The 19,522-nt window shown below is 36.7% G+C and overlaps 1 protein-coding gene across 2 annotated transcripts; it reads left to right on the forward strand.

Moving 5' to 3' along the window:
• The first annotated feature begins 2,067 nt into the window (after positions 1 to 2,067).
• Positions 2,068 to 17,815, forward strand: mlf1 (myeloid leukemia factor 1). 2 transcript variants are annotated; one of them, XM_051129489.1, is made up of 7 exons: positions 2,068 to 2,178; positions 4,254 to 4,404; positions 12,874 to 12,951; positions 13,106 to 13,231; positions 13,324 to 13,483; positions 13,910 to 14,048; positions 15,994 to 17,815. In XM_051129489.1, the coding sequence occupies exons 1-7, from the start codon at positions 2,132 to 2,134 to the stop codon at positions 16,070 to 16,072; spliced, it is 780 nt and encodes a 259-aa protein (XP_050985446.1). In that variant the 5' UTR covers positions 2,068 to 2,131; the 3' UTR covers positions 16,073 to 17,815. The 2 variants fall into 2 exon arrangements, with proteins under 2 accessions (XP_050985446.1, XP_050985447.1); XM_051129490.1 differs by lacking the exon at positions 12,874 to 12,951 and having other exon boundaries at positions 2,094 to 2,178.
• The last annotated feature ends 1,707 nt before the right edge of the window (positions 17,816 to 19,522 follow it).

Genomic DNA, 19,522 nt, shown 5'->3' on the forward strand with positions numbered 1-19,522 from the left:
CGCACAGAAGCGTATATTAGGCCAGAATTAATAGTCAGCCTCAGGATATTGTCTTAGCTGAATATAGGACGTACAGATCCGCTGTGCACCTGGCAACCAAAGAGAGCACACTATGCTCAGTACATCTAGAATACGATTCTTAAGAGAGTACATTTAGTATATGATTAGTCATAATTGATAAAACAGAATATTAATATTACTGGAATAATTCATAAACATTTGCATAATTAGTTCATAATGCATGACCTCTTATATGGATACGCAAATTTCAAAAATCCCAACACATCAGGGGTGAAAGTGAAAGGGTTAATTATTAGGTTTTAAACCTTTTTTTAAATGTGATGGTCATACAAAAAAATAGTTTTTTCCGTGGTTTCAGAATTTGTTGTCAGTGAATGGGATGGCCTGGATGAGTGTTAGTTTTTTCTGGTCGTTAGCTAACACAATTTTAAATAGAAGTTATTTTGTGTTAATGTGTCAACATGACGTGAGGTCCAGCTACCAGCGTGACACTAAAACAGGCAGTAGTAATGGGTACTTTTTACTTTACTTACTGTAGGTACATGTCAGAGCTCATACTTCTTTACTTTAACTTGAGTAAAAAGTGTAGTCAGTACTTCTACTTTTACCAGAGTATTTTAAAACATGAGTATCTGTACTTCTACTTAAGTGAAGGATGTGTCTACTTTTGCCATCACTGTTTAAAACAGACTTTCAGCTGCTGATGAGTAAGAAGCTGCAGTGCACAGAAGAAAAAACACATGAAGGATTACCACAGTCTGTGTATTTTCTGCTCTTCAGCAGTTATAATTTGAGTCTAGAGTCACTAGATGGCCCCATTCTCAAGAACACAGTGAACATGCATGTGCTGAAGGTGCTAGAAAGTGCACAGTGTGTTTGCTAAAGCCATATTCTTCTGTTTGAAGCAGTGTGAGTGGAGTGTTGCTGCGAGCCAGAGTCTGTCCAGCTCAATAATGCCTATCTGTGTTCATTCTATTAATCAACAGACCTATAAATAGAAAGATCATGCGGTTCACAGCGCTGGCATAGAATTACAGCACACAACCTGAATGTGCCTTCAACACACTGAGTCGTGGAGATATACACACATGCAAACAAAACTAAATCACTAAATCCTTCACTGACCAGATTCTGTGTAGGCTTGCTGACCTTAAACTTAGAAAATAACACATGAATATTAAAGCACATGAATGCTGCATGTTCAAGTGTAGATGTTGGATGTTGTGTTGACAGAAGCCTGATGTGTGTGTGTGTGTGTGTGTGTACTTGTTTTTGCTACATTGTGGGGACCAAATGTCCCCACAAGGATAGAAAAACCTGAAATTTTTGACATTGTGGGGACCAGCCTGCGGTCCCCATGGGTACAAAAGCTTATAAATCATACAGAATTAGATTTTTTGAGAAAGTAAAAATGCAGAAAGTTTTCTTTAAGGGTTAGGTTTAGGGGTAGGGTTAGGGTAAGGGGATAGAAAATACAGTGTGGACAGTATACAAACCATTGCACCTATGGAGAGTCCCCACAAAGATAATAAACCAGACTGTGTGTGTGTGTGTGACAGATGTCGGAGTATCGGGTCTCTCGGGCCGGCTGGATGTTCTTACACACACCTCCTTTAGTGGACTGATAACAGCGAGACCCTGCTCTCCTCATGCACTGGTGATTCTGGAAGGATATAATGTTATGAAGTTACACATAAACTCTATTTCATGACCACTTTGTCTGGACAGTTCACAGTTACAGTATCTCTGACATACAATGTGACTATATTATGCACATAATAGCCTTTACTCACCTGTAGTCAATGTAGGCTATAATATAGGTGATATATAACGGTGAAACAGTGTGCAGGGTAAAGCAGTGCATACTGCAGTGAACACTGAATGCAGGAATAAATGTAAGATCGATATGTGGAAGTTTCTAGAGAATAAGAAGAGTTGCCATGACAACACTTACACAACACCGCGTTGCGAGAGGCGGGACCAACGCTCCGGTGTCAGCCAATCAAAACGCTCGAAGCTGGTCACGTGTCCACTCCGTGTGGAGTAGTTTCGATAGTAACTGCAGCGCGTCCTTCCAGAAGAGCCGAGCGGAGACCGTCAGCGCAGCAACATGTTCAACAGCCTCCTCAGACAGTTCGAAGACGACCCCTTCTTTGCGTAAGTCTCAGCATGTTTCAGAAAGTTTAAAATATAGCCTTATGGTTAACTTTACTCACATAGTTTTAGAGTAATTTCGAAAAAAACATAAGTGTATGCGCTATTTGTAAATTAACCTTGCGTTGTATTTCAAAATGTTATGATTCAAAACATGTCATGTTATAAGGTTTTATTTCATTAGTCTAGTTATTCTTTACATTATCATTCTTAGTGCTAGATAATGTTGGTGTGGTTTCTTCTTTACTAACTGATATCCCATAAGCACATGTCTGTTAAATGAACATACATGAATATATTATCATATGAAGTAAAAACATATATGAAACTCATAACAATTTTATTTGTTAACATATCTGTCAAGCCTGTACAAATATGTATGGTATTTATACATTTTCGTATACATATATATATATATATATATATATATATACATATACATACATGTATTCATCCTAAAACTTACTGAAATGGTAGAAATTAATACTTTTATTTAGCAAGGATGCTTTAGATTGATCAACATGTATTAAAATATATTTTACTTTGAACTTTCTATTCATCAAAGAAACCTGAAAAAAAATAAATAAATAAAAAACAAAAATAAAAAAAACTCTATTCAGTTGTTTTCAACATAATAATAAATGTTTTCTGAGCAGCAAATCAGACCTTCATCCTTCAGAATGATTTCTGAAGGATCGTGTGACTGGATTAATGATGCTAAAATTCAGCTTTGAAATCTCAGGAATAAATTACATTTTAAAACAATATATTCAAATAGAAAACAGTTATTTTAAATAGCAAAAATATTTCAGAAGAGAGCAGAAGAGACGTATTCTGGAAAAAAAAAAAAAAAAAAAAAAACATTACAAATCTTACTGTTAAAAAAAAATTTGACTGGTAGTGTACTTACACAAATTTGGCTATCTTCATATACCCCGAGAATGTGCATATGTGAAAATGATATATCACCTTATAGGTAACATAACATGGCAATATCACTCTTGATATAAGGCAATATGTCATATATTACATTTCCATATTGTAAGGTTACTTAGGTTTAGGGGATTGCTCAGATTATAACTGTGAACACAAACACCACTGATACGGAAAGTCTTGATAAAGGGCTGAATTTTAGGAGGGCTGAATTATGATCTCAGTAATTGTCTTGTGTTACCCAGTGAAATTTAAGCACACACATAATGCAATAAATAAGTGAATAAATAAATAATATATACATACATTTCACATATCACTCTTGATATAGGGCAATATGTCATATATTACATTTCCACATTGTAAGTCCTCCTGACTGTTTGCTGTGTTATTAATTGCTATTGGATTTTATTTATTTATTCTCACCCAGTGTGTGTTTCAGTCAGCTGTTACTGTTCTTAACACAGTCCATGTTGCCTCACATAAAGTATTGGGCTGTTTCATGCATGAGTGTCAGTTTTAATTTAGTTTAACTCAGAGTCTTCATCACTGTGGTCACTAACTGTAGCTGAATGCGCTGGTCAGTGTGCCTTAGTCCATTATGCTGTAAAAACAGAAGGTATAATGAAGTTTCTTGTCTCTCTTCTTTCTGTTCTTAAGTAGCTCATCAAGGTAGGCACTTCTGCTGTTCTCAATGCATGCAGAGCAGTGCTTCTCAACTACACACTGGACAACTACTGTTTATCTTACTAAAGTAACAAAGATGTCTATAAAATCAAACATTATAGTGTATAATATCATCATGAACTACACTACACACAATTATAAGCATGAGACAGATTTGATGACTTTCAACAGTCAGTAATTCACTGCACAGCACACACAAACCATGCGGATCCTCACTACCAGTCAGTCTGTATTTAATGTAGTCTGGGCCGTGTTTTCTTACTCGTGTCTTGTGTAGTTTTAAGAATGATGGCATGTCGAACAGCCCGTCATCTGTTGTCGCGATCCATCCGAACAGAACAAGACCTATTAATGTCACACCTCACCAGTTGAGAAGCACTGTCACAACAAAAGAGCAATATTACAGACGGGATGAGATTTGTTATTTATTGTAATTATTGTCTGCTCTCCTTCTTTAGCGACCCATTCCAGCTGCATCATGATCGCATGCGGCAGATGATGAGGGGTTTCTCTGACCCCTTCGGTCAGGGCTTCATGCCCAGCATCACAGACGGCCGTCACAGGGCTGCGGCTCAACCCAACGCCAGCCCGAATGTCCGCAGTGACCGGGTGAGTGCTGGAGTTTGTTGTTGCTTCAAACTACTTATTCGTCCTTTAGACTGTATAGTCTAATCTCTTTGACCCTGGAGCGGTTTCTACACTTGGCTACTGAAGTTGAGAGCTTTTCATTCTAGATGCTCATGATTATCATAGTATTCTGCAGTCCAGACCTCTCTCCAATCACACATGCCGTCCACAGCCGTCCCTAAGCAAGGTTCACGAAGGACATTTGGCAGTTGGTTAACTGAAGGTGGTATTATAGCACAGAGGTCTGCTCGCCTATCAAGCTCTTTCATTTGATGGAGTATTTTTAGACAACAAGTAGGCTTTGTTCTACTGACACACTTCTGACACTTACATACACTCAGAAGTCTTTCTGGAAGTTACACACCACAGTTTCTCAGGTTACTTAGGTTTAGGGGATTGTTCAGATTATAACTATGAACACAAACACCACTGATAAGGAAAGTCTTGATAAAGGGCTGAATTTTAGGAGGGCTGAATTATGATCTTAGTAATTGTCTTGTGTTACCCAGTGAAATTTAAGCACTCACATATAGCAATAAATAAGTGAATAAATAAATAATATATACATACATTTCAAATATATGTTAAATACATGTTGTAAACAAAGAAACTATTTTTTAAAAATAAACTTTATTTAGTTTCAGACTTCATATACCATAATATATTTAAAAATGTATGTCTGGGTCAAGAAAACACACAATAGCCTTACAGTAGCCTACATTTTCATGGAATAGCCCACTAGAGATCAAAACATGTATGTGACATGTGAATGCACAATATATTGTTGGATTGAAATGGCAATAGCAAATGGCAAAATGTGCATTTATATACATATGTATATATACATACAAAAAAAGGGCAAAAATGGGTAGAAAATATATTATATTCTATTATATAAAAACATATTTTAGCTATTTTAATTTTCCTACTTTACTTTTTATGTATTTTGAAAAATATGTCATATCATATGGACTGGATATTTTACTTTTTTAATGTACAATGTATATTAACATTTTCAGATAAGTTATGAAATACTTAGATCAGCATTATTAAAGTAAATGTGATGTAGAGATACTGTAAGGAAAATGTGCTTAACTGTTATTAATAGTGCTTAAATTTGCCACATTGTATTTCTTTTGTATTTTGATTTTGTGGTAAAATACAACCTGGCAATGACCTGAGAATTTACTTTAAAACTGGGTAGATGTTTTAACAAACACTGGATGAGGTGTTTCTAGAAGTTGTTTGTTTGCTGTATGCTAACATTGGATGGCATGTCACCGTTACGGAGCGTCACAATGACCAGATGGCCACTTTGGCAGCTCAGAACGCTAAACTTAGTCCCGGTGTCCGTCTGTAATCCCCCACCTCTCAGTATATTTATCCCTGGTAATTACTTTCATCTGATGCCAACCTCTTCACAGCCCTGCGATCTCTTTTTTAACTAGTGGCCTTCCCCGTGTAAACTCCAGGCGAGAGGCCGTGAAGACAGCTGCTCACCTGTGGGTCAGGGCTTTGGATGAGGTTCAGGTTGTTTTGGGGTCGTGGATGGGCCGGTCTGCATGCTGGTCAGACCATAGACTGTCATCATAAAGTCTGCTCCACTTTACAACTTAATTTGGTCAAGAAGCACCCACTGAGACAGAAACATACTGTCTGACTGGCCAACATAACAGTCATACTCTAGCATTTAGGGGTGGGTTAGTATCAGATAAGAATTTGCAATGTTTGACATAGCCATAACCATAGCAACAATCTTATGTGTCAAAATAGATATGTGCATGATAAGGTGTTTGTTTATTTTATTACTTTAGTTTGATCTTTTTAATACAATGTATACAGAATTTGAACAATATTTAAAGCATACATGCTAATGCTTTAATGTAATATTATGTTGCATTATTCATATCATTAATAATTAACAATTTTTTATCTAATATTTTTATTTGCAAGTGATTAAAAATATATATATATAAAAAAAAAAAAAAAAAAATAGTGATAATAGTTTTAGCTATGGTACTGAGAACCATGGAATTTTACTGGTACGACTACCGTGACGGGATTCTGGAAGTAAAAATCACATCTAGATTTTCTCCAGTGAAAAAATATTGTTAACAATAAGGTATAAGGTGTTAATACTGTCCTACCATGAGTTCTGAGGTCACATAAATAAATGTCATGTGATTAATGACTTTTTAATCATTTTCTCAGAAAACGAAAATGTGTGTGCACTTTATAATCAGATTTTCTCAACAGAACTCATCAAAATAATGTTTGCAGCAGGTTTAATTAAATTAATAAATCAGAATTTTTAACTCCATGTGTTTATTTAAGTTGTGGTAATAGATGTTGTTTTTAGAGTACCCCAAATATAGGATGACCACCTGGTTGTTGCTCTGTGGCAAGTCAGCAGACGTGGTTTTGCAGGACACTATGATAACTATTATTATACTGTATATAAATATTGATTTATGTTAGATGGAAAGCCTATTTGCAGTGACATTGGATGCTTTAAATCGCATTAAAACATTGTGACGGCTCAGTGTGACTGGCACTCAGTTTGCCAGGTTTGAGTGACATAACACAGGTAGTCTTCATTAGTCTATACAGACAAGTTTTTACTGGATTCAGTGCATCTTGTAGGTACTTTTAACCCTTTTTAATATGGCAGCTTCAAGCAGAGCCTTCATATCCAGAATGTAAAGTCCTTGCAGGTGTAACTGTATTTAGCCGTCACCAGTTTACTTCTGATGAGGTTCACACTGGCCCAGTTCCTTTGCTCCATCCACACAACAATCATCAGCAAAAAAAAAACACCCTCTCCAGTTATTTTTCTCACTCTAGATAGTAAAGTACAGATCTTTAAACCTTAATAATTCCAATCAGCTATGTCTTAAGTGAACGTAAACAGTTGAGAAAACAAACAAACAAACAAAAATCCTTGTGTGTCAGTATATTCACAGCCGGTCCTCCCTATGCGCCAAGTACACTAGTTGCACAGGGCCCCAGAACCACCAGGAGGCCCCCATGATCTTAGGTAAGGAATAATTGACGACTGGCCATTGAATTCTCTAAGAATTCAACGGACTGAAGTCAATTATTCCACTTACACAAGCTCATCTAATGCCAGTGATTGGGTGATTCTCATGAAATCTCAAACATTACATTTTAAAAACAATTTAACACCTTTTTTAACATATTTTCCAAAACAAGTCCTTAAAAATCCCATTACCGCAACAGTATAAAAATGTCAATGCCATAAGGAAAACTGACATTTTCAAAATTATGTGTCAAATATGAAAGAATGTAATGTATAGGTATATATGTAATGTTCTGTGCATACATTTAAAAGCAAACTACTGTTTTTCTATTTAGTAAATACAGGTGCATCTCAATAAATTAGAAAGTTGTGGAAAAGTTCATTTATTTCAGTAATTCAACTCAAATGTAACTTGTAAATTCATTGCACACAGACTGAAGTAGTTTAAGTCTTTGGTTCTTTTAATTGTGATGATTTTGGCTCACATTTAACAAAAAACCCACCAATTCACTATCACAACAAATTACAATACTTCAGAAGACCAATAAAAAAACATTTTTAGTGAATTGTTGGCCTTCTGGAAAGTATGTTCATTTACTGTATATGTACTCAGTACTTGGTAGGGGCTCCTTTTGCTTTAATTACTGCCTCAATTCGGCGTGGCATTCGTCTTCAGCTCATCTGCATTTTTTGGTCTCTTGTTTCTCATTTTCCTCTTGACAATACCCCATAGATTCTCTATGGAGTTCAGGTCTAGTGAGTTTGCTGGCCAGTCAAGCACACCAACACCATGGTCATTTAACCAACTTTTGGTGCTTTTGGCAGTGTGGGCAGGTGCCAAATCCTGCTGGAAAATGAAATCAGCATCTTTAAAAAGCTGGTCAGCAGAAGCAAGCATGAAGTACTATACAATTTCTTTGTAAACGGGTGCAGTGACTTTGGTTTTCAAAAAACACAGTGGACCAACAGCAGCAGATGACATTGCACCCCAAATCATCACAGACTGTGGAAACTTAACACTGGACTTCAAGCAACTTGGGCTATGAGCTTCTCCACCCTTCCTCCAGACTCTAGGACCTTGGTTTTCAAATGAAATACAAAACTTGCTCTCATCTGAAAAGAGGACTTTGGACCACTGGGAACAGTCCATTTCTTCTTCTCCTTAGCCCAAGTAAGACGCCTCTGACGTTGTCTGTGGTTCAGGAGTGGCTTAACAAGAGGAATACGACAACTGTAGCCAAATTCCTTGACACGTCTGTGTGTGGTGGCTCTTGATGCCTTGACCCCAGCCTCAGTCTATTCCAAATTCTTGAATCGATTTTGCTTGACAAGCCTCTCAAGGCTGCGGTTCTCTCTGCCAGCTTCTTTGGCAATGAATGTTTGTGGCTTACCCTCCTTGTGAAGGGTGTCACTGATTGTCTTCTGAGCAACTGTCAGATCAGCAGTCTTCTGCATGATTGTGTAGCCTAATGAACCAAACTGAGAGACCATTTTGAAGGATCAGGAAACTTTTGCAAGTGTTTTGGGTTGATTAGCTGATCGGCATGTCACCATATTCTAATTTGTTGAGTGAATTAATGGGTTTTTGTTAAATGTGTTAACACATTCTGTCTACACATTCTGTCTTAAAGTGACAGCAGCCCAATAAACCTGCTTCTGTTTCTGTCATTTAATGTTAATCAAACAACAAAAGAAAATGAGAGAATCACTGCTCTTCATTGAATAACTTTAATAAGAATTAGTGTATATTTAATTCACACGGTGAAGACTAAGCAGTGTTATTTTACATGTAATTACGTTAATTAGTTTCTGTACTTGAATACTACTGTTAGACCTAAAAGTTAAATAGCTGTTTTTTCTTTTATTTGTATCTTTATTCTGTTATATTTGTCGGTGCTATTACTTGTAATTTGGTTATTTGTTCTTATTTTGTTACCTTATCTGTGTATTTGTCTTTATTTGTAGCTCAAATAAATTCAGTTTGGAATCAAGTTTCCTCAAGCTATTGTGTAACAAAATGACACAGCACTTTCAAATGTCAGTATCTTCCTACCAATTAAATATAAATTAACACCTAACTATATAAATGTAAAACACAAATACACTGGCTGAAGAAACATTTAGGTCAGATGATTGTATTCCCCTCCATTTTCCAAAAGCAAATTCAGGCCGTGGCTTTCAGTTTCAGCACTGTCCTGCCAAATGGAGCACAGGTGTTCACCCTACCCTAATACCACACTGGAACAGACTGACAGACAGACATAATCAAAACTGGCAGAAAGCCCAACTTATCAGACTGGAGCTGGTGATTTCAGCAGATATTCTTGCTGTTTGTGTGTCGAGACATTCAGAAAGCACTGGGAGAGAATCTGAATATGTAGTTTATGGCTACTGGCAGAACAAATCACCACTGTCGAGTAACACATTCTCAGACGCAGAACTGTTAGCTGTTTTCTAAAAGCGAACGCTTATTTTACTCTGATGTCCTTTTGGTTGCTTACTTCACATAGCGCTCATCATTTGATGGTGTAAAATACTTCTACACATTTGGCAATGTCATGCAGAAGCTTATGAGTCACATGTGCATTTAGTAACAGAGTAACCTGAGAGATGTGTTCAGTGTTAAGGCCGTGTCCGAAGCGGTGCTGCTGTTGTGATTATTCCTAGAACCTAGAACTGTGTCCTCTTCCAAGAGCTCTGCTGTGTGGCTCATTTGCTAAATCAAAAGTGTTTTTCCCAGCGGGTCTGTTGATCGTTCTTCTGAGACCGGCGCTGTGATAGCATGCAGCATAAATGGGTCGTGACCTCAGGCCTGTGTCTTCCAAACACAGCCCACCCAAAATAGCATACGTGACCCGTCCTCCGGCAGGTTAAAAATACTCCGGAGCGGCGAGCAGATAGCCGAGCCCTGTCCTCCAGGGGCTTTATTAGCTTGAGGAGCGATGATGGTTTTAAGCTCCACCGTAAGAAGTCGCTGAGGCAGTACTGCACTAAACCTTCAGAGAAACACGAGCTGCTTCTCCACTATTAGACGCCATAGGTGACAGATACCAATTTTGGGAGACATTCAGAGCTCTCGGCACCATGAGTTTCAGAAACATGATTTTGTCAGGTTTAGCCTTAATTTTGTTCCTGTGTTTGTTTTCTTTTATTTCAGTTCTGATGTCTCCTTGTTTGTCTCCATGGTTTGTACTTAGTTGCACCTGTTCATACAATTCCCTGAGTATATGTAGCCATGTGTTGTCAGTTAGCATTTGTTAGTTCTCATCTTCTGTAGATGTGTTTAACTTATAAGTGTGATTGGCTTGCATGTTTGGTTTTGTTTATTGTATTTATCATGACAGATTTCACACACATAGTTCTTCAGTCCATCCACACAAACACACAGAATAGTCTTTTCACACATTGGACCATTTTATTCTACATTTTTGTCCATATAGATGAATCTCATGAAAACTGTCTAAAGAGGGGGATTAAACTGAATTAAATTCAGAATTAAATTAAAACCAAATTATCTAAGAAAATCAATTTATATTCTTGAATGATATTTTATGACATTTTACCCCAAATTCAAATTGTTTATACATTTTTATCTCATTGCTGTAATGCAAAAATAAATGAATAATCAATCAATCAATCAAACATATTGATCATTTAAACACTTTTGTAATTATAAGTCATGGTAATATCATTGTGGCCACTAAAAAAAGCATTGTTAAGAGTTGCTGACAGCAACTTTAGCATACTTTCAAAAAGAGTACGTATTATGGCAATAATGTTCAAGAATATAAAAGTGAGCTGAACATAATGTTTTTGGACACTTAATTGCATGTTAATTGCATGCAGTTGAATTAAATGTATTATTGTTAAATGCAATAGTTAAATGCAATGTATTGAACTTTTGCAGTGCTTTCTGACCCACCTAAGTAGGACTTTTGTAGTTTCATAATTACTTCTATTGTCTTTGAAATGTGGTCAAAGTGCTGCTGCTTGGACTGACAAGTATTTATGGCAACTTACAGAAGTACAGAAGCACATTCATAAGAAAGGTTTTTTTTCCACTATAAATATGTTATAGTTTATTTGAATGTAGAAGAAAAATGCATTTTAACAATGGTAAGAGGTCACCATTTCTGCTGTACTTTTTTACATTTTCTTACATTTTTAAATAACTTTTTTTTGCATGTCACTGCAGTAGTCGTGGTGTCACAAATGCATTTTTAAAAGAATAAATGTGACCCTGGACCACAAAACCAGTCTTAAGTGTCACGGGTATGTTTGTAGCAGTAGCCAACAATACATTGTATGGGTCAAAGTGATTTTTCTTTTATGACAGAAATCATTAGGATATTTAGTAAAGATCATGTTCCATGAAGATATTTTGTAAATTTCCTACCGTATATCCAAACTTAATTTCTGATTAGTAATATGCATTGCTAAGAACTTCATTTGGACAACTTTAAAGGTGATTTTCTCAATATTTTTATTTTTTTGTACACTCAGATTCCAGATTTTCAAAGTGTTGTATCTCAGACAAAGATCAGGTCCTAACAAACCAATGTAAAGCTTATTGGTTCAACTTTCAGATGATGTATAAATCTCAGTTCCAACATATTGACCCTTTTGATGACTGGTTTTGTGATCCAGAGTCACAAATAATCCATGTAGTCTTTTGATTTATTATAATAATTAGTCATTTATTTTATTAAACAATTAGGCTGTTCCAGCTCCAAGTATAGTAATTCTAAAAACACTGACACACATTGATGTATAGTACATCACACTACAGGACACTGCTTAACATGTCATCTCAACTACCCATTTTTTTTTTAACCTTAGTTTAGTTACTCCCACGCATCTCAGGTTGTAGATACTGTAAGGCCAGTGAACTCTGACCTGTGCAATGACCTTTGACCTCCAGTGTGACATTTGACTCCCAGCTATATAGCCCCCTCACAGTCTGTGTATTATTTATGTGTGCTGCAGAGATTGTTACTTTCCTTTGGGCTTTTATAGTGTTTGTGTTGTGCTCGCAGACAGGTGTCAGCACTGACCTGACGCTTTACACTGCTGTAGCATCACTCATCAAAACGTCATAACTGATTCAGCACTTCATTAAAGATTGCGGTAATAAAAACAAATCAGATCAGAGTTCATATTAGTTCACAGTGGATAAAATAAAGTTCCTGTTTCACTTTGAAATACATCATATGAGAAAGCATTTCATGTTGATTCTGGTGGCACAGTATCACAGCATCACAGTCTGAATTGAAACTCTGTAAGAAAATGGTTAAATAACAACTGATCCAAAGACAGTCTGTAGGAAAGTGTGATTATAGATGGCAGTAGTTGAATCTGTTGTTGAGCCCATACAGTGCATTTTACTAAATGTGTGTTATTAATGTCAACAGGAACTTGATTTCTTTAGTAGTCCTTTCTCAATGATGAACAGCATGAGGAACAGGATGGAGGCGATGCATAGCAATTTTGTAAGTCTGACTGCATGCAAAGTCATGGAAACATACTGGCAGTTTAGTTACACTGATGTAGATATACCGATGAACCAGTACTCGACTGCATTCAGCGCTCAGAGACGCATTCATAGATCATGTCTTAGATGTTTTTTGGAACTCTTTCATTCAGGAGAACATGGCGTCAGACAACAGTCACTCGTTTTCCTCTTCCTCTGTCATGACGTACTCTAAAGTGGGAGACGAGCCCCCGAAAGTCTTCCAGGCCTCGTCTCAGATGCGCTGCGCTCCTGGAGGAGTGAGTACTGCTCTCAAACACTCGCACACATCAATCAGCACCTGATTGAGCTCCTGATCAGTGTTGTGATGGGTGATCCATGCTCTGTTCAGATAAAGGAGACCAGGAGGAGTCTGAAGGACTCTGAGAGCGGACTCGAGAAGATGTCCATCGGCCATCACATCCAGGACAGAGGCCACGTCATCGAGAGGAAAGAGAACAGGAAAACCGGAGAGAAGGAGCTCAACCAGGACTTCCAGAACATGGATGAAAGTGAGGAGGCATTAACAGAAGTTAAAGTTTCTCTGGTGATGAAACAGCAGAGAAAAATACATTCGGTGCATATTTTACTGTGGTGTTGTAGTGCACAAACAAGTTTTCTTTTTATTTTCAAGTGTTTCTTTTTCTTAATTGCAGTTTTGAACACCCATAAACTATTAAGCCAAAATATAAAATTTCAAAGCAATTAGATTTTCACCTTGCAGACACTTAACAAACAAATCCTAATGACTTACTTTATGAGGCATCATAAGTTAATTTCCCACCCTGGAGGTTAGTCCTGTCTACTGGACAGAAGATCATAGAGATTTGATTTGGGACAGTAAGCAAACACCTAACAACCATCTGCCCAAGTCTTGCAACCGCTCAGCTCCCGCACACAGTGCGAGTGTTTCTGATGTGGTGTTTTTGTCTCCCCAGCGGAGGCCCAGTCCTTTGATGAGGAGTGGCAACGAGAGGTGTCCAGATTCCATACTTCTGCACCCATGGCCCGCCTGGAAGCACCGAGACACAGAACGGTTCACCGAGCGGCCATCACAGGACCACAAGACACACACAGGTCAGTGACAGAAACCAGCCATAACGCAGACAAATACATACGTGATGCGATCTACGGAAACTCAACACATGGTGAAATTTGACCTTTTTTACGCTTTGATACTATATTTAAGCCCTTTCCAAAATGTTTTTTTTTATTTTGTCCATAGCTTGAACGTAACCAAAGTTATGGCTATCTTAAGTTGGCTGATAGCGATGATTTTCAGGAATGGAATTTGAGACGGTTTTCACTTTCAATTGACGGGTTTAAGGTGATCTGCTATACTGATCAGCCCTCAGGAGCGCTATACTGCATCATTAACGTCTGTTTTCTGTTGTTTATCATGGGCATAGTCTCCAAATTTTTGATCACCCCTTGTATGTTTAGATAGCACGAATAATGCAGCCTACCTTGTAGTTTATGTTTAGAAAAGTGAGCACAACGCTATTGTTTGTGCACTGCATAAAACAGACTGTCATCGGACTCCTCTTCTTTAGTAACTTCATCATCCGATTCTTCATCTCTGGATGTGAAATAGTCCGTTATAACATCGTTTAGAGCACTGACATCACCAAGATATTGAGCAGATTGAGACGAGTAAGATCATATAAGATCGTGAGCAGCTGCAGGTACTTCAGACTGTGGTGTTGTGCTCCACCATCTCTCGAAATGAAAAAGCGAATAAATAAAAAAAACTTTGTGTGCCATAGTTGACACAGGACTGGCAGGGAGTGTGCAGTGATACACCTTTATTAAATATGTTATGTGGTTTATTTTGATAGGTTAACTGTGTTTGTGGTGTTAAGGGAAAGCACCTCAGCAGCGCGTTCTTAGCATAAGAGAAAGACACAGTCATTTCTGCTTGTGCAATAAATAGCTATTTTTCTGCACTAAACAAGTGAATTTTGCGGAAATATTTTCAGTGATGATAGACAAGATGTTATAGAATAATAATTTAATGAAAACCTAATTTTGACAGAAAAAACTGACATTCAACCTATCTTTTGAATGTTCTGAAAACGTCCCAGCGCAACATCCGACGGGTTTTTCCAGATCGCAACATATATAATCAAATAGATTATTTTTAAATATATTTCAGTATATTTCAATGTATTTAAAAATGTACAAAAAAATTTGCTAAAATGTTTTCAAATATTTTAAAATAAATGTATTTTTTTGTTTGTTTGTTTATTTATTTTTTGTTAATTTTTCCAAGAAAACTGGAAGAAAAACAGTTTGTTGTCTATAATGTGTGAAGATGTACCAATAATTAGATGTACCAACAAAAATAAATAATGAATAAAGCCTAAACGTTACTATTAGATTGTAAATGTATTTTCTTCATCCCTGAAATACAGTTTGAAATATTCTTTGGTATATAATGCTTGAAATTAAATGTATTTTCAATTGAATTTTTTATTTTTTTTTTAATTAAAAAAATTGAAAATCAAACATGGAAGCTCACAGAGGTCATGCTGCTTTACTCGCAGTCTTGTTTTCTTCTTGATATTCTAAGCATCTTGCCAAGACAGTGTCCATGCATGGCCTCTAGGTAACTTTCTAACATGAAATAATTGCCATTCTGGCACAGTTAGACAAAATATTTGTGGTTTATCCAAGAGTTCACATTGATTTCAAATGTTATATGCTTTTAATACCATATATAACTGCTAAATGTTACAAATACAAGTAAACAACTCAGTACAGGAAGAGTCAGACTGGAATATTGGTCTTGTATGATTCAGAAGGAGGAGTGACTCATTTCACTGAACTGAACTGAGGCTCGGCCTGCATGTAGTTAATGCTCTTTAAATAACTGAGCAAACCAGCTGGTACATGATGCACAACCATATTACACCACACCATAATGTCACAGGTCACATTTAAGTGTTGCACTGAAATGAGCTTTGTCCTGTTCAATATGACAAACTGATGTTTCTGTTTCTTTACTGTTGTATGTTCACAGAGACGACAAAGCGGCCGCAGCGAATCAAACCCATTACAATGAACTCAACATTAAAGGCTCCGGCAGGAAAAAGCACTAAAGCTCAATCACAATAAAACACTCTTGACAGGCAACAACTCACTGATGGTTCTTACTACAGTTACCTTGAATCGGCCAGTGACTTTCTTACGCCTGTTTCACACCACAAACTTGAGCAGCAGCAAAAAACTTTGCCATTGAACACATTTCTGCCACACTCTGTACAGAGAACTCATGTGTAGGTCACTATGGTGAGTATTTCTTTTACTAAAAACCATTAGTTTTGAACTGGTTATCACTAGTGTGTCACTAATAAGCATTAGATGTGGTCTGTTAAATTCGGTAAGCCTTGCCCCCCTTAGTTACTGTTGCTAACTCGGACAAACAAACAGAGTTGCCAGCTGTCAGCGTGAAACCCTTGTCCCAAGATGTTTTTGATAAATTGTGGACACAGATGGACCACCTCTCGTCGAAGAGGGACTTAAATATGCCATGGAGGGATACACTAAAGATTTAAAATAAATAAGATGGGTAACAAGATTAATTTGGAAGCGAGGGTTACGGCTCACAACGTAAGCGGGAGAAGCTTCATGTTAGTGATCATGATCGATCAACACTGTTCATGTACCACAAATTAAATTACATGTAACCAGTTTAATATGGAGAGGCACTAAAATGCAGACCTGTTACAAGTACCTCAGGCACATCGTTTTACCACTTTTGTACCAATAGAGTTTTGGATCTTCCAGTGTTTCTCTATATACTAAAACCTAAAGATGTCCGAGTTCCTGCGCAACTGATACTCAACTGTCATTGGCTCATCAGCACTTGATGAGACAGGCTTACCGACAGGTCATTTGTGTACTATGCACTTCCATATTTCCATATCATCACCTGTAGTACACTGTAGTTTTTCCATATCACACGCTGGACTACAAATATATGCTTATTCTGTGCAATTTCTGCTTTTCCAAGTCAAATCATATTGATTTAATCTGTCATCAATGCACTGTCACTTTAAGTGTGTGTGATCAGCTGCAGAAATGCTTTAATCTTCTGTTAACACGGCCGCTGAAAAACACATGCGCTGCTCTCGCCTGCGGTGTGAAACAGGCCTCACATCCGTAAGAAAATTACATTATTTTCCCTGAGAGTTTCACTGTTAATGTGTTTTCAAATCCTCAGTCCTTGTTTTTTTTTTGTTTTGTATTGTTTTGTTTTCCAGATATGTTCAAATCAAATGTAACAACACAAATGCTGTCAGTTCTGTGATGCAGCTGTTCTTAACCCTGGTCTTAGACGATTCTGAATGTCTCCTTTATCTCACACTCTCATTTCAGGTCTTATCAGTCTGTACTAATGAGTTGAATCAGCTGTGTTTGATTAGGGAGATGTACAGAATATGCAGTGTTCAGATTCAGCGGGTTCGGCGCTGCTTTTGTGATCTGAAGGAGCATTGACATCAGACTTAACTAGGTTGCAGGAGCAGAGTCGTGATCTGCCGCTGTAATGCACTTATTGATGTTGTTCATTCTGGAGTCATCATCATAAACCCTCTGAAAACCTTGCTCTGTAAACATTTGTAAAATAAAAACATGCATGAAAGTAGACTTTTTATATGAATGTTTCTCATTTAGTGTTCGAGAAACACAACTGTGATGTTGTTGTCCAGCCACACTTCACTTTTTCGCTTTTCAAAAGGTGTATTTTTGGAAAATAAACATTGAATGTGTAGAGTCGAAATAAAATAGTATCACAATCCACACTTTTAATATTGCAAATAATAAAGTTTTTGTTGATCTTTGACCTGTCTCCTGATTTGGTGCAGTGAGATGAATGACTTGAAGAACTCAATCAGACACAATCTGATATCAGAGAGCCACTGTCCTGCATTTCCTCCCCCTTTTTTATATGAATTTGCTGTTTGGTGGTTATTTTTCAACCCTGTCTGCAGCAAACCACATGCTGATGCTTTCGCCCTCGGTTAGTTAACGGAGGGCCACATACTGCAGCTCCCCTGTGAGATGGCACCTACCTGGTGAGTTTATAATAGGAATTGTCAATACTTCTGGATTATCATCTTTTCCCAAATACAATTTGTGTTTTTAAAGTGGCAACAAACATTATTGTGTCAGCTTCAGTTTTATTCAATGCTACCATCAACAGGGAATGAAATGCAAGTCTTCTTGTAAGGTGTTTAAATATTACTCCCACTTTGGCTGAATGCATTAGATAAAGTGGGCCAGTGGGATTCAGGTATTGTGGGCCGACCTTTAACCTTCAGTAGATTACCCAAATTCATTAAATAAATTGACATTCACTGGTTATTTTATAGCTGACATTTATAATTGACTTTTTTAGAAAACAGAAATGAGACAGCAGTCAGGAATTCAAGTCAGAGAAAGAAAGGAAAGAGGGGAATAGAAAGGAAGAATAGAAAGGAAGTTCAAACTGGAGTGAAGAAATGATGAGAAGAGAAAAATACTGACGTAGAATATTAAGCTTTAATATATGAATACAATGAAAGATTGTTTAAAGTGTTTCGAGAGCATAGACAGAAAAACATTTTTACCTTTTTAAATGTTCCTCTTGTTATTATTATTATTATTATATTTATTTATTGCCTATTTGTTGCTGTTTGTGTTATAGGCACATTTCCCTGTGTTGTAAAGTTTATTTTTATCAATATTCTGATTTCTGAATGTCAACACAACATGTTCTTTAAGTTCTTTGGAATTTCACACATTGAGATATGGATTTATTTTACTCATAACCTGTAGCTTATATATTTTTGGGTTTGTTAAATATGTTGTTAAATGTGTTAGTCTGATAAAACGTGTTAAGAAATGATGTGTTTTTAATTAAGATGCAGAATAATCTTTGATAAATAAGGGAGGGACCACTTTAGCTGAAAAGAAATTCTGGAGTACATGACCTCTATATGAACAGTGTTGGGGAAAGTTACTTTTAAAAGTAATACGTTACAATTTTGCATTACTCCTTAAAAAAAGTAACTAATTACTTAGTTACTTTTTATGGAAAGTAATGTGTTACGTTACTTTTGCATTACTTTTTAAATCTTGCTTCTTTGTTTTTAATATAAAACAGTTCTAATGTAAAAGCCCTTTTACACCAAAAGTGAACTGAATTCACCTCAGGCTGAAAGAAAAGTACATTTATGCAGGAGAATATCACTCTTCAGCTATAAAAAAAATAAAGCACAAATGGTAGTTTATCTTGAGTAATTTTTGCTTATTAGTGTGGCTGAACTGCATCATAGAAAGGTCAGCAGCAAAGACACTGGTTAATAAAATGGGATTAAACACATAAAGGATATTTGTTTTAATTAACATATGTAATTATTGCAGGGTTGCGTCACATTCTGAGTTTGCATTTCACTGTTTTTATTCATTTTGAGGAACTGAATCTGTTTTTTGTGAGTGAGATGAATTAATGCATGTTCACATTTAGAGTAGAATACAGTAACATCATGTTTACTCCCGATTTCCCC

Source organism: Labeo rohita, chromosome 15, assembly GCF_022985175.1.
Source record: "Labeo rohita strain BAU-BD-2019 chromosome 15, IGBB_LRoh.1.0, whole genome shotgun sequence".
In the NCBI taxonomy this organism is placed as follows: Eukaryota; Metazoa; Chordata; class Actinopteri; order Cypriniformes; family Cyprinidae; genus Labeo; species Labeo rohita.